At 40.2% G+C, this 18,702-nt stretch overlaps 1 protein-coding gene across 5 annotated transcripts in view; it reads right to left on the bottom strand.

The window, feature by feature from the left end:
* Positions 1 to 18,702, bottom strand: part of MTUS1 (microtubule associated scaffold protein 1) — a 199,851-nt gene that overhangs the window by 13,054 nt on the left and 168,095 nt on the right. For all 5 annotated transcript variants that reach the window (XM_032798203.2, XM_032798200.2, XM_075066429.1 and 2 more), the window contains 4 exons: positions 2,804 to 3,018; positions 1,654 to 1,759; positions 406 to 479; positions 199 to 288 (listed from right to left, as the gene is read on the bottom strand). In XM_032798203.2, coding sequence (XP_032654094.1) covers positions 199 to 288; positions 406 to 479; positions 1,654 to 1,759; positions 2,804 to 3,018 — 485 coding nt within the window. The remainder of the gene's footprint in view (positions 1 to 198; positions 289 to 405; positions 480 to 1,653; positions 1,760 to 2,803; positions 3,019 to 18,702) is intronic.

Here is an 18,702-nt window from a genome sequence, read left to right as displayed (position 1 = left end):
TCCCATATATATTTTCATTAACTTTGGAAACTAAACCAATTTAGTATGTTTCAAGATCCATCCAGAGAGATGGAACCATGTAACAAACAGCAACATAAATTCCTTGAAAAGTGTATAAATTCAGTTACTGTATACAAGGTAAAATAGACTTGATCATGCTGGGCATTTGAGAATTAAAAAATTAAGCTCAATACTTACAAGATTTGCTTTTTCTTTGGCTATTTGTTTTTGCTCTTCCAACTTTTCGTTTAAAGAATCATTTTCCCTTTTTAATTCATCAATTCTTTTCTGAAACAAACACAGTGTAAGAGTGAGGCTAGAAATTGGGTACGTCTCTCCTCAAAAACATCTGTCCCCTGGTTTTGAAATTGTTGTAAAGTCTTGTAAATCACACCCATAACAAACCTCTAATGATTCCTGTTTCTCTTTAAATGAGTTTTCAAATGAATTCCTTTCCAATTCATGGACATTCTTGAGCTCTGAAATAAATACCAGATTGTTAAAACATTGCATAACAAGTGAACCATATTTTAGAGAATTCATAGTTGAAAGGTGATATATGCACTCAGTCAATAGCAAGAATGTTGAATCGAGCTAGTAATATTAATCATCATTACTCTGGCTTGAAAACAGATGACATGTCCAAGTTATTTGCCTTCTAGGCATTTATAGACTGGTCCCCCACCTCTGTTACACTATATAAAAGTTTGCTCACTAAAATATCAGCTTTGAAAGTATTTAGTGTATGCAGTTCCAATAGCTTTTCATTGCATATAGCTGAGCACATTGTTGGCACTCAACTAAATATGCATATCTGAAACAAAAAGCCAAAGTTGTAATGGAAACATTTGTCTATGAGGAACTCCTAAAGGAAGAGGCTCATTACAATATTTTACAGAAGTATAAAATGGTTCAAAGATTCTTTTGGCTTGTTCCTGCTCCCTTTGCACTCAATGGGAGTTTTATCACTGATTCCAATGTATGTAAAATTGAGCCATTATAAAATGGGTTAAGGGATGAAACACACATTGTCTTTTAAGGACTAAGTTAAGGCTCAAAACTACTTAGTATTGCAGCTTATCTTAAAGAATTTCCAAATACTGACCAGACATTTATTTCCCCCTCAGAAAAACTGAATTCCAGACATAGTTTCTGAGCTACTAGGGAGAATAATGCTCAGCCAAAGAGGCCTCTCTGGGTCAGAGAATAACTATCTGTCTTCACTTTATCTGGATTTTAAGGAAAGCCAATTTTATGGGGCTCCTTAGCGCTTAGCAACAAAAACTATAGAATGATTAAGTTACTGAACCTGAGATTTTGAAAGCAGCCTAGAAAATTTAGACACCACTTTCATTAAAGAATTGGAAAATGTGTCTCTAAATCTTTTAGACTGCTTTCAAATCTCACCCTAATTTTTAACTCAATGAGATTTATTTTACATATAGGAATCACTAAGATTATGGAGTTCCAAAATGAGAACTTCAGATGATTAACAGTTTCAAAGGTTGTTTATTATCAATAACAGTGGATATTGAATGGATATGTTTGCTCTCAAAACAATAAAAATCATTTGACTTTTCTTACCATACAGCACCGTTAAAGAATTATTTGGTAGCGTATGTTCCACTTCATGAAGGAACACAAAGCACTTGCCTGAAAGAGATGATTCATATTTCTTTTTCAGCTCTTCTATTTTTTCTGCATGGCTGTTTTCGAGTTCTAACTTGAAGTTTTCATGTGTAATATTTAAGTTGTCCACCTGCAATATGATAGTAAGTTACGATCTCTCATATCCAACTATGTAATCCTCCATTAGAAAAAAAAAAAGTCATCTAATACCTTCCCCCTCCCCCGTCACCAAGTAAATAAAAACATGTCTTCTTAAGGGAACCTTCTTTAAACAAAGCCTAACTAAAATCAACCTTGGAAGGTGCCATGAATGTGAAGAACTGTCAGACCAAACAGAGCAACGAAATTCCGATGCCAACAGGCCCCTCACTTAGAATAGCCCCAACTTCAGTTGCCAAATCAAATCAGGTAACTGAACTAGAATGTCCCAGCTATTCTCAACTGTTGCAACAGCATATAAAATGGTGTATGTAGCACTAGGGGCATGTCTACAATGCAAAAAAGTGTGTTCTTAACTTGGATTAAAATAGCATGGAGAGCACAACTTTTTAGTCAGGTTGGTAGCTCAAGTTAAACCTATAATAGAGCCTGGGGGTGAATTTGAGCTGCTAACCTGAGTTAAAAGCAGAGATAAATAGTCTAAGATAGCAGGAACTAAACCATGTGCATTGCTTTGTAGGTAAGACTGACCTGACATTTGATCAAAGCAGTGAGGTGTTTAGCAGGCTTAGATACTTTTGCCAGCTTGAAAATATACGTAGTTCAGATGACACTAGATCAGTTTTACTGCATCTCAGAGCTTTAATCTTTAAATGACCATTAAGGCTACAAACGCCCGATATTGAATTTAACATATTTCTAGTTATCCTATGTATTTTAAGTACTTCATTAATATTTAAGCATTAGAAAACATTTTAGAGACACATTTTGTTAACAAGATCAAGTTGAGTTTAATCTTAGATGAAGGTAAATCATCTAAGTGGTAACATTAATGGAATAAAAACGTGATTGTTTTGAAAAACTTATTTACCATAGAAAGGAATTAATTATTGGTAAAGCACATTTGCTGCTTCTGTTAAATTGTACAAGATGAAATGATGTAGCTGGGTTACTAATATCTCTTAAAGGAACTTCAAAAGCCCCAGAGAACTCTTCTAGTTCAAATACCACAGACCTGCTCTTGGAGTTGCGCTTTATATTTTTCAGCTTCTTCAATACAGATACTCTGTAGTTTCTCACACTCTCCAGTGTAAAATTGTTTAAGTCTTTCCTCCAGCTCTGTCAGATCATTTTGGTGTTGCTGATTTAGCTTCTGCACGAACCCTTCATAAGCAGCTTGTAATTCATTCCTGTCTCTCTCCAATTTCTCACAGGCTGCAGAAGTGGTTACTGAAGATTTTAAAAAAAAAGCATCAGTAATTTGACTTGTTAAATCCAATCATAATTTCACAGTGCTTGTCTACATTATAGGTACTAAAGATAGCAGTGGAAATTCCACAGAGCAGGATTATGATACAAAATATAATTTACTTGTAAAATAAGTGCCACCTCTAAGGCTGCCTAAAGAGGCAATCTGCTGTCTGTTAGAGTTCTTGGAAAGTATTACATTGACAATTCAGTGCCTCTCAGGCTGAGGGTTAAGTTTAGAGTTAGATGTCAGTGTAGACATAGCCTACGTTGGTAAAATTTACAGGGCTTAGGGGGAGGGGAGTGGAATATGCACACCCCTGAGCAATGTAAGTTATGCTGACATTAGCGCTCGTGTGCACAGTACTATGTCAGCGGGAGAGCTTCTACCGATACAGCTTATGCTGCTCAGGTGGTTGGTTTTTTATGCCAACGGGAGAGCTCTTCCCCATTGGCATATAACATCTTCACCACACAGACTGCTGCAGCTCTGTAAGTATTGATGGGGCCCTAAAATCAGAGAGAAAGGGGGAAAGCACTTCCATTTACAGTTAAAAATGACAGTGGTTCACAACAGAAAATTTATCATGATCCATGTTTCTCACTACAGAGACTGGAGTGCCCTGTGAAGATTTTAATTGGATTTACCACTTCACTTAATGGGATCTTATTTCACTACTGGATTCCTCAGAGTAATATGTCAGTTCAAACTCAACTATTTATGATTTCCATTGTATAAACGGAAGTGTTACAGTCCTGTGTCCCAAAAGATGAATACCTATTTAACACATTACTTACACGGAGATAACAGACAAGAGAAAAGTGATTTCTCCACAATATCATCAAAATGCTAGTTGGACAAGCTTCTGTATGCTGCCCTTCCAGTGTACCCTTATTAGCCTTTTGTCCCCTAAGAAATCATTGGTAACAGTCTATGAATCATTTAAGATACATTTTCCAGCAGCTAATATGCAGTTTACCAGCAACCAATGCATTACCACTATACCACACCTGGCAACGAGTGTGTAAACGCTTTATGTTTCCCAAGAAGAAATGAAATAGGAGAAAACTGAATTTAGAACATACATTCTTGTGTACTTTCAGCAATGGAGTACTGTGTTGCTAGTTATGCTCACTGTTACATGACCGCTTTAGCCTGTCAATCCAGGATTTTTGAAACCCATAGTATGCTAGGCTACATTCTAAAGAATAGAGCAGAAATACAATATTATGAGATAGCTGCAGGCAGCATCGAGAATGGAAAACAATATTTTAGAGAATACAGAATGTTTCTTAAATGTTTCCACTAATCCAGTTTAACAAAACTAAATTGCTCTCTCCCCCACCCATATAAAAGGTACTTTGAACTTCTGATTTGCATTCCAGTATCTCTACTTATGAATTCCACCACAGCAGATTTGTATATAAATGTTCACAACTCAGAGCAAAAGGGCACATACATCTCCCCCATACACACATGCATTTTTTCATTGGTAGCATGACCAGCTGAACAAGCCCTGTACTATACACCATCTGCATACAAGTAGTATGATTGATAAGGGAAAAATCCAGTAGTACATTTGAGTCATGGCAGCAAAGTATAGTTCAGATAGTGAAGGCTGACCACTCGAGACTGTTGTATAAGGTTTCATTTCCATGCAGTCTCAAGGCTTATTAAAGAAAATTAAAGGCTTATCTAAGCTATTTAAACAGAGACCTAGCTAAAAGGATACTATAATCTTGGATTAACTAGAAGCAAGAATTTTATATCTTCTTTGGCTATCCCTCAATGTGAGGATGTCGTCTGTCAAGGGGGTTCACTAGTGGCTTTTTAAGTAGCTGAGGAGCCCAATTCATGCCCTGCAGATTTTCCCACAGAACTGACAGGTGTAATCTTTGACGAGACATAGTTGTTGGCTGGTGACTTGTGCCCTCACACACACACACACACACACACAGTTTAGCACAGAAAATGAGAAACTGAATGACTGTATAGAAAGTATGCTTGATTTAAATACCTTCTTTCCCCCAAAATTTGTGCTCTTGGCAGAGTGTGTAACAGCAGCATGGGGGTTATAAGTGTACTACTGGCCCAATCACTAAGTACACTCTACCCCGATATAACGCAACCTGATGTAACATGAATTCAGACAGAACGCGGTAAAACAGTGCTTTTTACCTTCAGACAGACATTACCACAAACTCACCTGAAGGAGATCTCTGTGTAAGATTGAAATCTTGTCTCTCTCACCAGCAGAAATTGGTCCACTAAAATATACTACCTCATCCACCTTGTCTTTCTAATATCCTGGGACTGATCTGGCTACAACACTGCATAGTTGCCCCAAATGGACAAAAATTCCTGATTATTGCTTGCAACTGACCTTGATTTCACATGACAACTTGCTTCTTAAAGTAGCATTTACCAGCATTAGGGTTCTTTTAAATCTGTCTTTATTCCTCCTAAGTTACAAAATAGCCCTTTCCTTTGGCAATCCAAGCTAAACATTTCAATTTTTTTTCAGTATCATGTCAGCTGCAAGCCACTGAATATATTTGCCTGGCATAGTTGTGTATTTTGAGGGAAGGATAAGTAGTGATGGTTACTGTCATTAAAACAATACAAAGTATCAGGCAGAGAGCCAGTGGATAACAACATCACTGGTACAGCTGCATGCAGAACTCTGATCTCTGTTTATAGCATGGTGGTGAGAGATATAACTGTAAAGCAGTCATTGCTAACAAGGATTATTTAATTTAAGAGCATCATAGCAAAGCGTTTCAAATGATCCATTGTTTTGGTTTTTCCATTACTTTTAACACCCATCCAGCTTCATTATTTGAATGGTCTAGAGTATTCATTTGTCTCTTTTTAGGTAAAGAAGTGGTCTTCACTTGCATATTATCAAAAGCATCCATACATTTCCTTGGACATGGTGTTTAAAACTGCCACCTCAAGTATTTTGGATGATACATACTGTTTAATAAAACAGAGGAAGTCAAAGAAAACCCCCACGCCTTTAGTGAATAGCCACATGAATTCCTGTTCAGCCAGTTTGTAATTTGGATTTAAGAGAGGATCCTAGTACTAGAGTTCTGGATGTCTATGACAAAAAGTAACCTTTGGAAGTTGCATTAGTTGACTTGGTGTAAATCTTACGCTAAGGTCATAATAATTTTCTAGGGTTGCAGATTTGACACTACAGGAGCAATCAGAAAAAAATTTAAGGTATGGTGAGTACATCCTGAAGTTCACTCTTGAACACAAGTGATTAGTGAGAAGTGGAAGTGCCATAATAGTCACTAGATGACCAAGAGCTCACACTGAAATTTGAGATAATGCACAACTGCACGTTTGTGGAAGATGTTTGAATGAATGAGATACATACCCCACATAATGCAACTTCACTTTATTTCCAGTGTCCAAGAGTTGTTTAATAGAGTAGGAGTGTGTAGGTTTGTGGGCAGGAAGAGGTGGGCAAGATAGGCATATATTAATAACAAGAAACATGACAGAAGACTACAAATCAATCTGGACACCATGCAGAGAGTTACATGTGATTTGAGTTTAGGGACATGCTGTATTTTCACTGCCACAGGTTTCCAACTGTTATCCCAGCTATTTGCCAACACTGCAGTGATTTAGAAACCAAATACCTATTTGCTATATATGTACCTTTTGTGTTTGGTTTTTGCAAATCTTCACAGGAGTAAAGTTTTCTTTACATAAGTTTTGTGAAAAAAAAGTCTAGGATTTTGTTGGGTTCCTTACAAAAATAAATTTCAGGAAGAAGCAGTGCAGCAGCCATCCTAAAATTGACATACCTGACAGAAGTGTTCACTTCTGATGGGGTAGGGACCTTAGCCATACAACCCTTTGAAAGGCAGGTAACTATGAGGGTAGAGTGGGCACCTTAAAATACTGGGCTCTTCACAAGTGTGACCTGGAGGCCTTGATAGAGGAAACATTTACCAGGAGGTAGAGCAGCCACCCCCAGAACAGCAGCAGCAGGAGGAAAGGACTGGGTGCTCTTTCCCTGAAGAACTCTAGGACTTTTCCTCTGCTCAAAGTGTGCTGTAGAAGGTAAGGTGACCTTGGAAGAAGGGGAGTCATAGCAGTGCAGTGTGTAGCGCTTAGTGAAAACACTACCTTTGTTGACAGGAGAGCTACTTCCATCAGCATAGGCACTTCACCACCCCTAGAAGCAGTAGCTATATTTATGGGAGAAGCCCTCCAGTTGACATAGTGATGTCTACACAGGGAGTTAAGTCAATCTGTTACTCAGGGGCAGGGATTTTCCACACCTCTGAGCAATGCAGTTATACTGACATAAGTCTGTAGAATAGACCAGGGCAGATACTGCCCATTTTAATTGGATGAGAAAAGTGAAGGCTAGCCTCTCTCAGGCTACAATGTTTTCAGTCACAGTATAATCCCCGACTGTTGTCTTTTAGAGGAACAGAAGTACCATATGATCAAAGTGATCAACCAAGGTAATAATGCATTGAACAGTGCATATGAAACAGTGTTTCAAGCAATCCACTGATTGAGATTTATCAAAATTTAAAAACTAGTAAATTGTTAAAAATTTAAGTTGTTTGCCAACAAGACGGGCAAGACTTCAAATTGTTTGGGCTGGTTTGCACAGCCCTATTACCTACCATGTTAAAACAAGATTAAAAAGTACAGAGTTCTCCAGCATATTATCTGGCAAAAGTAATACAAGAGGCACACTGTGAAAAAGAGCCAATTAATTCCCCAGCCTAACACAGAAATTTTTTTTTATTATTAATTCAGACGCTCTAGGAAAAGTTTGTTCAACTCAAATGTTTTGTGTATTCAAATGGTGTTTAAAGTTAGATTTGAAGAATAAATTTTCATTAACTGGAGGATGCTCTCTTTTGGCAGAATAAGCTTCAGCATTAAAAATAAATGAATAAAAAATGCCCATTTGAGCTTCTCCTGCACTTCACAGCTCCTTATCAAGTACACTGCCTCAACAAGTGCATGCTTCACAATTGTCATGTTTCATTGCTATTTCACTTTGTTTCATTGTTTCTCTCTCCTTCTCTCCCCAACATAAAAGCACTTCCCATCATAGTTCCATACATCAACCATGCTAACACATAACATTCAATAAAAGATTGAACTATGCATGGTTACAAATCCACAGAGCACAGATGTAACAGTAGATAAATGCCACAAAACCCAGAGATGAATGGGAGTGCTTTCCACTTATCTGTTAAGTCAGTTCAATTTCATTTGTAACATTAAGGCAATTTTTTTGAAGCTTTCAAGACACAGCAGTTATAGGGAACACTAAATTTAGCAACTATAAGTAAAAATATACTTTACTTTTCAGACAGACAAATCCATTAATGTTTTCTGCCACGTAAGAGTGCCAATCATTCTCCGCAATTTTCCACACCCTACCCATTATTATAAGGGGAGCTGGTATCAACCCATATACTTTTTGCCTAACATTTTCCGATTATAAGAAATCTTTGCAGCCTTTTTTTTTGTGGGGGAGGGTGGGAGAAATTGGGAGAACACTCATACCTCCATTGTTCAGAGCAAGCTTTTCTTGCCCCTTTCTTTCACACCACCCAGATCCAGTACGCATCTCCAGCACTGTATCCTATCCCTCTCTGAGGCATTATGTGGGGAAGGAGTTTCCCACTTCCTGGAGGTCAAAGAGACAGGCTGGGCCAGGCTCCCTTCAGCCACTGTCTTAATCTAGCACTGACAAAAGTAGCTCATCTGCCCCACCTCTAGGATAACTGAGGGCCTGACTCTTGAATTTTTAAATGTTTGGGACTGGCAATACTAGAAAGTAAACAAACTATTTGGCTTTATGCATGGCATCTTGTTTCCAAGAAGAGAGTAGAGAAGGAAGGACGCATGAAGCTCAGAGCATGAGGAGCCTCGTATTCGGTTTACTTATGGATGTTTTTCAGATTTTGCCAAGAATTGGTTCTTCTACACTTCCTCATGGCTGTATCCCATGGGGTGTATAAGCTTGGGGATATGGCTACTGTTTTTGAACTGTGTTTCTCAATTAGTGGTTCATGGTTCTGAGTCACAAAAGGCAACCAGGCAGGTCACAAGGCATTGAAGAGATTATAATCTAAACCAAAGAAAGTATTACCCCCCACCACCACCACACATACACCTTTCAACGGTAAGTATTCTCTGCCAACTTGTCTCTAAACACATCCAAATTATACAGGTTTATTATGGATACTTTTTTTGTTTTGCTCTCTGATAGCAAGTGTAAGGGAGATGTGAAAATTTACTTCATTTAAGGTGTTGGCAACCTGAAAAGGTTGAGAAATGTTATCTTGGAATATCAATCCCAAGGTTCCAACTAAGCATTACACAGTTAAAGTGTTTTCAGGATGTTCCCTTCCCAAATGAATATTGCCTACTAGAGGTGACAAGTGAATCAGATAATCTGCAGCAGCCATTATGGATTTTACATTAAGAAACTGTTGTGAAAGCCAGTGACTCTTCTTCCTTACACAGAGATTCAATTCATGTTTTCAATGAAAATAATTTAAATAATAAATGCTTACAAATTATGTACTGGATCCCCACATTATAAAATCTAATTTGCCCTCCATATATATCAGACCATAATAACTGAACTTACTCAGCTATTGTGCCTAAGTCATAGATGTTTTCATGCAAGTATTTTTCAAGCCTCTCTTCTGGTCCCAGTAAGAGCCAATATGAGCACAGTTTTAAGTATATTAACTCATTGATTAATTAAGGACTAAAAGCTATCAATTTTATGATTGAAACCAAAAATCATTTTCTTCAGGAAATTATGGTCATTTACTGGTTTACTTTACTTAATTCTCATGAGGATCCACTACTGTGCCAGATTTATAGGTACTCAGAGAGCTCCTTAACAGGCAGTAACCAAAAGCAAGACATTAGCATAGTGAATTAGCAGCAAAGAATCCTGTGGCACCTTATAGACTAACAGACATTTTGGAGCATGAGCTTTCGTGGGTGAATACCCACTTCATCAGATGCATGTAGTGGAAATTTCCAGGGCCAGGTATATATATGCAAGCAAGCTAGAGATAACGAGGTTAGTTCAGTCAGGGAGGATGAGGCCCTGTTCTAGCAGTTGAGGTGTGAAAACCAAGGGAGGAGAAACTGGTTTTGTAGTTGGCAAGCCATTCACAGTCTTTAAGATGTACCTAATTCACTCAGGATTAATAGGTTTGTTAATGGGAATGAGAGCAAATGACAACAGCAAGTACTTAATAGAATGTACAAACATGAAATTTCATATTTAGTTGCCGCTTTGAAGTTTATTTTTTCATTTAATGCTGAAATGCGTCTTACCTGAAGACTTCTTTCTACCTTCCTGTGACCCACACAAACGTGCTGAATCCAGATGTGCTCAATTTTTTTTCCCCCACTGGGTAAAAATACTATAGCATAATTAGTACTTTATATGAATTTTAATTTTTTGCTCAAGCTGAGTGTGATGCTGCGTATAAGAAAGGTAACCATCTATATCACTGTTACCACTGTTACACAATTTCCATAAATCTTATACAAAGCCTATCATGTAAGGTGTCAATGGAAAAGTTAGTCTATCAAATACGATTATGCTGGCTAAATGCAAGTATCATCTTTGTATCTGAAGATATGAATATTGGCTATGTACTTGCATCTTACACATGTTGTATTCCTGGGTAAACACCCCGCCCCCAACAGAATTTACATCGAGGCCAGACAGTTATTTTGATAGTCAATTAAGGACACTCAGCTCACAATGGGCCATTGAAGAAATTCATCCTTCCCAATAAGCCTTTCCTGTAGATGTCTCAGAAAGAATATGGGCAGTGGCTGCCTCTGAGTCAAAGCATATCAGGGTATATATGCTCAGCTCATGTGACCCTGAACTCATCTTGGGCCAATAATTTTCCATGCATCTGGGTTGTGGGCTTTATTTAAGACTGTAATATTCCATGCACATGTCCGAGGATATAAAAAGGCACTTGAGACATCTCCATTTGAAGACATGTGTCTTCATTTCCTGCTTCATTTCTCTGGTCTGGATTAACAACAAAAAAAAGCTCTAAACAAGGACTGACGACCCCAAATCTATTTGGGTGATTCCAGAGTCTTTTGCAAGCTAGCAGTTTATTCCCAATGCTTCAAACCTGATTTAAGGACTTTGCAATCATTTGTATGTATATGATCTAGTAACCATTGATAACACTTCTTTTCTTATATTATTAAAGCTATAGTTTTTTAGGATTGGCATGTGTGTGGGCCAAGAGCTGGAATGCCTAAGGAGACAGCATTTTTGAGTTCTTGTTAACCAGTGTGATGATATAGATGTTCACTACAAAACACCCTTTTAGCTGAATAAGCTAAAATTGCCACTGAACACTGGCAGCAGAACATTAACACTGAGTTACATGTTCTTACTGCTCTTGGACCAGCTGAGATTAGACATGTTGACCAAAATCATCTTGGCCCTCATACAAGGGTGATTATGTTGGAACACCTCATGCAAATAGAGAACCTCAAAGGAGGTCATATGTTCTACCCCAGGCATTACAATGGTAGTGGCAGTTGGTCAAGAGTGCACCAAGCATAATATGCGATGAAAACAGGGAAACCTGTATGCAGCTCCTGGCAAATTAGAAACTGCAAAAATCTCCATTCATTGAAACAGCTAATAAAAATGTTTAAGATCCCCTGGTACTGTCCATGTGTTACATGAGAGTCAATATAAAAAGAGCACTGAAGTTAACACAGCTGTTATGGTTTCAGAAGTACCATTATGTACTTTGGGTATCATATATAGGACTTCATGTGTCATGGAAGTCATGGATTCCGTGACTTTCTGTGACCTCTGTGGCTTCTGCATTGGCCAGTGTAGCTGACCCCAGGCCGCCCAAGCAGCTGGCCGCAGGGACCAGCTGCTCAGGCAGCCCCGGGGACTGCCACACTGGCCGCCACTCAGGTGGCCCCACAGCCAGCCACACCAGCTTTGCTGCAGCATCCCTGGGGCCAGCCGCATCGTCCGCTGCTCGGGCGGCCCTGGGCAACTGGCCCTGGGGAGCACCTGAGCAACAGCCAGTGCAGCTAGCCTGGGGGACCCCCAGAGCAGCACCCCTCCTCCTGCCAAGATTCAGTGAGGGGTATATAGTACAAGTCACAGTCAGGTCATTGGCTGTGAACTTTTGTTTATTGCCCGTGACCTGTCCATGACATTTACTAAAAATACCCATAACTAAATCATAGCCTTAATCATATATAATAAAAGTTGCTTAAAAGGATACATTGTTTAATTGAACATAGAGGTATTACATGTACCTATATGCATTTTAACTTGATTTCATCAGAACACTCTTTGGTCTTATTCACTCCTTTTTAATAAAGGGATAAAGTACTAAAGTTAGTTATGAGAAATAATTTAAGAAGGGGAGCTAATGATTTGGGGGAGAGCGGGAGTCATTTTTCAGAAACAAAATAGTTTTTAAAAATGCCGTCATCTGACCAAGGAAGAATCCGACAAGTTGAAGATTGTGTGAATTCTGAAAGATGTGCGTTTAATTGTAACATTTGTATATACTGTCACAAAACAGACTGAGGCTACGTCTTCATTAGCCGCCGTATCAGCAGGTAGCAATCGATTTCTCGATGATCGATATATCGCGTCTCATCTAGACGCGATATATCTATCCCCGAACGCGCTCCTGTCGACTCCGGAACTCCACCGGAGCGAGCGGTGGTAGCGGAGTCAATGGGGAGCCACGGACGTTGATCCCACTCCGTGAGGACGGTAGGTAATTCGATCTAAGATACTTCGACTTCAGTCGTGTTATTCACGTAGCTGAAGTTGCATATCTTAGATCGATGCCCTCCCCTAGTGTAGACCAGCCCTGGGATTCTCAAGCTTCAATATTGTATAACCCATCTTAGGAGATATTGTGAATGGAAGGGAGGTGGTTCATGTGACAGTGAATGGGAGGGCTTCACAAGGCAATCAAGTACAGCAGTTAATTAGGAAAATATTAGGAAAGTAATTAATGTTCTTTTCATGCAATGTAGTAAGCGGCAGCAAAGGGAGTGAGCACCATACGTCCAAGCAGTTCTCTATGGACCGTTAGCAAGTGCTTGGTGAACTACTAGTTGAGAAACTAAATGCTTTACCTATCTGCTACACTGTTTTGCAGAACTTGATTAGAAGTTATTTTTGTATTCTTAGGGTATGTCTACATTGCAATTAAAAGCCTGCAGCTGGCCCACGTCAGCTGACTTGGGCTCACAGGGCTCAGGCTACTGTTTAATTGCAGAATAGATGTCCAGGCTGGAGTCTAGGCTCTAAAACCCTATGAGGTGGGAGGCTCCCAGAGCTTGGGCTGCAGCTGATGTCAGAACATCTACACTGCAGTTAAAGAGTCCTGCAGTCTGAACCCCATGAGCTTAAGTCAGCTGGCACAGACTAGTTGCAAGTGTCTAACTGTAGACATACTTTCAAAGGTTTGACGTTTCAGTTGATGGCAAAGTTTATCAAGTTAATATTAATTGCATTAAACAAGTGCAAGTAATATACCATTACCCTGAGTATCAAAACATATTCATTAAATCCTTCACTAAAAGGATGCCCTTTTTAATTGCAACTTTAAAAGGTCACTTGTTCAGACAAATTAGCAAATATGAATTCTAAGAGAATACAGTAAACTTCCATAGAGTAACTGTGAAGGACAAGATTTCTAGTAAACACCTCTTATTGTGCAAGAAATATTCAAGTAGTCCTCCACATCAGACACAAAGGGTTCTTGAGGTGCAGCTTTCAAAGGGCCAATGATAATGTTGAGTCAGGTTTATCCCATACTATTTTGGAGGCAGTATTCCAGTGGAAGAGGTCTTATTCAGTTACAGACAGAAGAGTAAGTGAAGATATATCTTTTGTATTTGCAGGAGAGCTGCATATTTCAGAGGCAAATTAACCGGTGTAAGATTGTTTATTTGTTATATCTTGTTCCAATATATCTTGTATTACAGGTGAAGAAAGTTAGCTTGTATCCTTAGCTTGTGTATTGAAAAAAAAAAGAGACATGATAACTAGCTTAGTATGACTAACCTGGGCCCTTGGAATGAAGAGATCTAAATTTTAAGTTTCAGTGTTTAGGCTTTCGGGCTGTGATTTTCAAAGGCGGCTGAGTTAGATACCCAAATTCCATTGAATTACTATTCCTTTGAAAATCATAGCCTCAATCTCCATGACCACTTCTCCAGAAACAAATTTAACTGCTAAAATTGCATAAAAGGAAAACAATATGTACAACCACCATCCCCTACATGAAAGCATGAGATGTTCCATCTACCAACACAGTAGTTATGGGAAAAGTTGCCTCTTAGTATCATAAGTATCATCACCTGCATACCTTAATTAAACTGCAATTACCCTGGAAAAAAGAGATAAAGGACAATCTAGAATATGGCCGTTTGCTTAACAAGCTCAGCAGCAAGATTAATTTGGTATTGTAAGACAAGTAAACAGGCTAATGGTAAATTCAGTTTTAAAGAAGGAAATTCAAGGCTCAAAGTTTTGTTGAATGTGTGCTGCAGGAGTTTTTTAGTAGTTTGTGTAAGACAGCAGCTGTCTAAGACAAGACAACACAAAGTGCACATACCACATGAAGCTGCTATCTGTTGGTTCTTCTATACTGCCAAATGTAAGCTACTAGGCCCTCAAACCATGCACATTAACAAAAAGTGTGCTTACAACTATAACTCTGAACATATGTCCATAATGATCACATCAATATCCAAAACTGAGACCAGACTCTTTGGCTTTCTAGTTCTAAACTGTGCTTGTAGCATCCTGCATATTAGAACTTCGAATACTTACTTTAAAGCAGCTTAAGTGAGTGTTAGGGCTGGTCTACACTGCGGGGTGGGGGTGGAGGGGGAGATCGAGCTAAGATACGCAACTTCAGCTATGCTATTCGCATAGCTGAAGTTGAAGCATCTTAGTTCGACATACCTGGCCGGCCTCACAGCGGTGAGTCGACTGCTGCAGCTCCCTCGTTGACACTGCTTACTCCTCCTGCCGACGTGATAAATCAATCCCTGATAAATCGATTACTACCCACCGATTCGGCGGGTAGTATAGACATACCCTTAATGTAGTTCAGCTCTATCTACTGAACAAATCACCTTTCTACTACTACTGCTGTTAGTGTTAGTTGATTATATCATCTTATCAATGTTGCTCATACACCTCATTCACAAGTGCTGGGTCCTGACTTTCTCAAACAAAACCTGTTAAAAGCCAGAAGACTTTGAATGTCATGCTAGTTTTCCCACATAGGTTTTAAATCCTTTCCCTTTCACATGCTGCGGTGGTGGTGGGGGGAGGAGGAGTTTGATTTCTTCAATCTGCAGGGTATAGAAAGTCACTTTTTAATTGAGGAAGTTGCATTAAGGTATGCTTTGCTGAAAGGAAGATTTAGCCACTGTGATGTAGTGTCCACTCTACACAGAAGTGGAAGGGGTTAAGGGAGACCCCGGGGTCCTACCATATCCTATCCCCAAGAAGGAGCTGTGGAGGTGAGTCCTCCAAGTGGCACAGTGAGGCTCCATGGAGCTCAGTTAATTAGAGAAGGGCTTGTGGTAATAGCCTCCTGTCCCAGACCTGGACTTTAGCGTCCACAATCTGGACCTGTCCCAAACCTGGACTTTAGCGTCCAAAATCTGGGGGCTTACCTGAAACTCCCCCAAGTTCACTACCAGCTTGGATATTCTCGCTGCCACCAGATCAGGAATTGATGGGGCCTGATCCCCCCTTTCCTCTCTCTGGTGTCCCCAACCCTCCCTTGGTGGGACACCCAGATTCCAAATCCCTTGGATGCTAAAAGCAGGGGAGAAAACCCCTTCCCCCCTCCTTCCCAGGCTTGCCTCTTGGTCTAGCCTGCGAGTATCAAGAAACCGGTTTCTCTGCTTCCCAAGAGATAAGCGTTCTCTACCCTCAGGACAATTGAGATGCAAAATACCAACAGCTTGGCTTTGCCTTTCCCCGTGCCTGCCTTCCCGTGAGGGAGACAGATACCTGATACAGAGGTGATTCTTTTTCTCTTTCCCCGTAGCCTGCTCTTTCCCTGAAAGCAATAGGAAAATAGCCCACAGCCTGGCTTTTCCCTTCCCTTTGCCTCCCTAGGAAAAGAAACTTCCACACGTTTTAAAAGAAAAGTTTATAAAAAAAAAGAAAGAAAATATAAAACAATAATCTTGCATTAAGAAACTCAATACAGGCTCTTGCTTATAAGAAAATATGAAGAAACAGTCTGATTTAAAAGATAGCCCAATTAAACCAGTCCAACCAATCCACATACATGTAAATACAACCCAAAGCTCCTCATAGCCGAATTGTTTGGGGTTCCTTTGTACTCACAGATGTGTAGGAGACACTTGGAGATAAGATGCAGTTAGGAGGAAGCTTGTTAACTCACAGCCGAGAAAACAACAAAAGACACAGCCATCCACATCTATTCGTACAACACAAAGCTCCTCATAGCCGAATTGCTTTGGGGTTCCTTTGTACTCACAGACTTTTGGTATAATATTTGAAATAAGAAGGAGTTAGGAGGAAACCTTGTTTACCCACAGCCGAGAAAACAAAAAAGACCCCGAGTATACAAATTCCCGCCCCTGACTTTAAACAATCCAGTTCTCTGATTGGTCCTCTGGTCAGGTGTTTGGTTACCCTTTCCAGGTAAAAGAAACTTAACCCTTACCTTACCTATCTACTTATGACAGGGCTGCAGGGAACAGCCAATCTGGGGCCAGCAGCCTATATAGGAGGAGCTGCAGAGCAGAGACGGGACGGTTGCTGCAGGGAGCCCAAGGAATGAGGACTGTGTCCCTAGTAGGCTGCAGGAAGGTAGCACCTTGGACAGAAAAGCTCTTGGTAGGACTGGGGGAGCAAGAGGGAGCTTCTGACTGGCTGCTGTGACTGGGTAGCAGAATGCCCAGAGGTAAGGGCAAAGAAGGTGTTGGGGCTGTGGGAAAGCAGCTCAGGGAATTGTAGCAGCACTGAAGGAACTTAAAGAGGCCCAGCAGGAGGCTGCCATCTACAAGGTCCCTGGTCTGGGACCCAGAGTAATGGGTGAGTCCCACTCATCACTGAAGAAGTGGCTGGACTATTACACAGTGATACCTCCCACATCTGGAATGGGGGGAGAAACAGAGCAACCTAACTGGAGGGCTGAGTCATGAAGAGGACACGGTGGTTCCTGAGGCTAAGAGAGGGGCTGTAGATGGCAAGTCAGCACAATGGTGTGCAAACTGCAGACAGTGGCGTTGGCTTTGAGCTAATTTCCAAAGTGATCAGGAGGCAGCGCCAGCCCAGCGGTGAGTGGTGCACCCCATGACAGGCATCTTCCAAAAGGTAAATGAATCAAACAGAACCTGCAGTTCTGATACTTCATGGACGTTAACATTTTGGATCTCACATTAAGACCACAATGAGTAAGAGTAATGGAATGATGCCGTAGTGTAGCACTCCCATAATTGGTAGGGGAAAGGAGTACTGAAGAAACATTTGTGTGGGAAATTATGTTTAACAATCCCCTACAACATTATACATCAAGACGGACTAGTATCTGAAGTTTTCCAATCACTACCCATCTAAAAGGAGTACTTGAGAATGAGATCTGAAGTCAGTCTTCCCAGCTAGAGACTAACTAGACCATTAGTCGTTATAGGGGAGGCAGCTAGAGCCTATGGGAAGAGTCATTTGAGAAGGAGACAACTACACAAGGATCTTTTTTTTGAAAAAACAAAAACAAAAACAAAAAGTAATTGGCAACAAAAATACAGGCCAGTTTTGTCCTCCCAACCCACTTTTCCAAACTAGGTTTTACCATCCCTAATAAAGAGCTATGACGATTAAAGAAATTCTCTTAACTAGGTCATTAGGCAAATAAATGCAAAGGGGAAAGGAGGCTGAAAAGGTATGTGAATGGAAGGGCAGAGAGAGAGACGGGTTTTCTTTCCTGTAAGTTTATCTTATAGCCTGTCTCAACTACTCTCAAAAACTGATATGTCATGTCAAGAGACTTGTTTGTGCAAAGCTAAAACTCCAGTATTAAGAGTTTCTCAAGGGCTGGTCTATGTGACAAAGGTAGGTTGGCTTAACTACATTGCTCAGGACTGTGAAAAATTTCACACCCTGTGCAATGTAGTTAAACTGACCTAAGCCCCATTGTAGGGTGACCAGACAACAAATGTGAAAAATCAGGACAGTGGTGGGAGGTAGTAAGAGCCTATATGACAAAGAGACCCAAAAATCAGGACATCTGGTCACCCTAACCCAGTGTAGGACGAAGAATTCTTTTGTCAACCCAGTTACCATCTCTCAGAGAAGTGGATTTACTATAGCAATGGACAAACCCCTTCTGTCGCTGTATTAAGTGCCACTGTAGCATTTCTAGTGTAGACATAGCCTTATTTTGGGAATAGGGCTCTTTAGTGTTCATGAATCATAGAAGTGTAGGACTGGAAGGGACCTCAAGAGGACTTATCATCTAGACCAGAGGTCCCCAACGCAGTGCCCGTGGGCACCATGGTATCCGCAGGGGCATCTAAATGTGCCCGCGTCCTGGCCGGCGGTTGAGCAT

Source organism: Chelonoidis abingdonii, chromosome 5 (assembly GCF_003597395.2).
Source record: "Chelonoidis abingdonii isolate Lonesome George chromosome 5, CheloAbing_2.0, whole genome shotgun sequence".
Classification (NCBI taxonomy): domain Eukaryota; kingdom Metazoa; phylum Chordata; order Testudines; family Testudinidae; genus Chelonoidis; species Chelonoidis abingdonii.
This window is presented reverse-complemented; position numbering and strand designations above follow the sequence as displayed.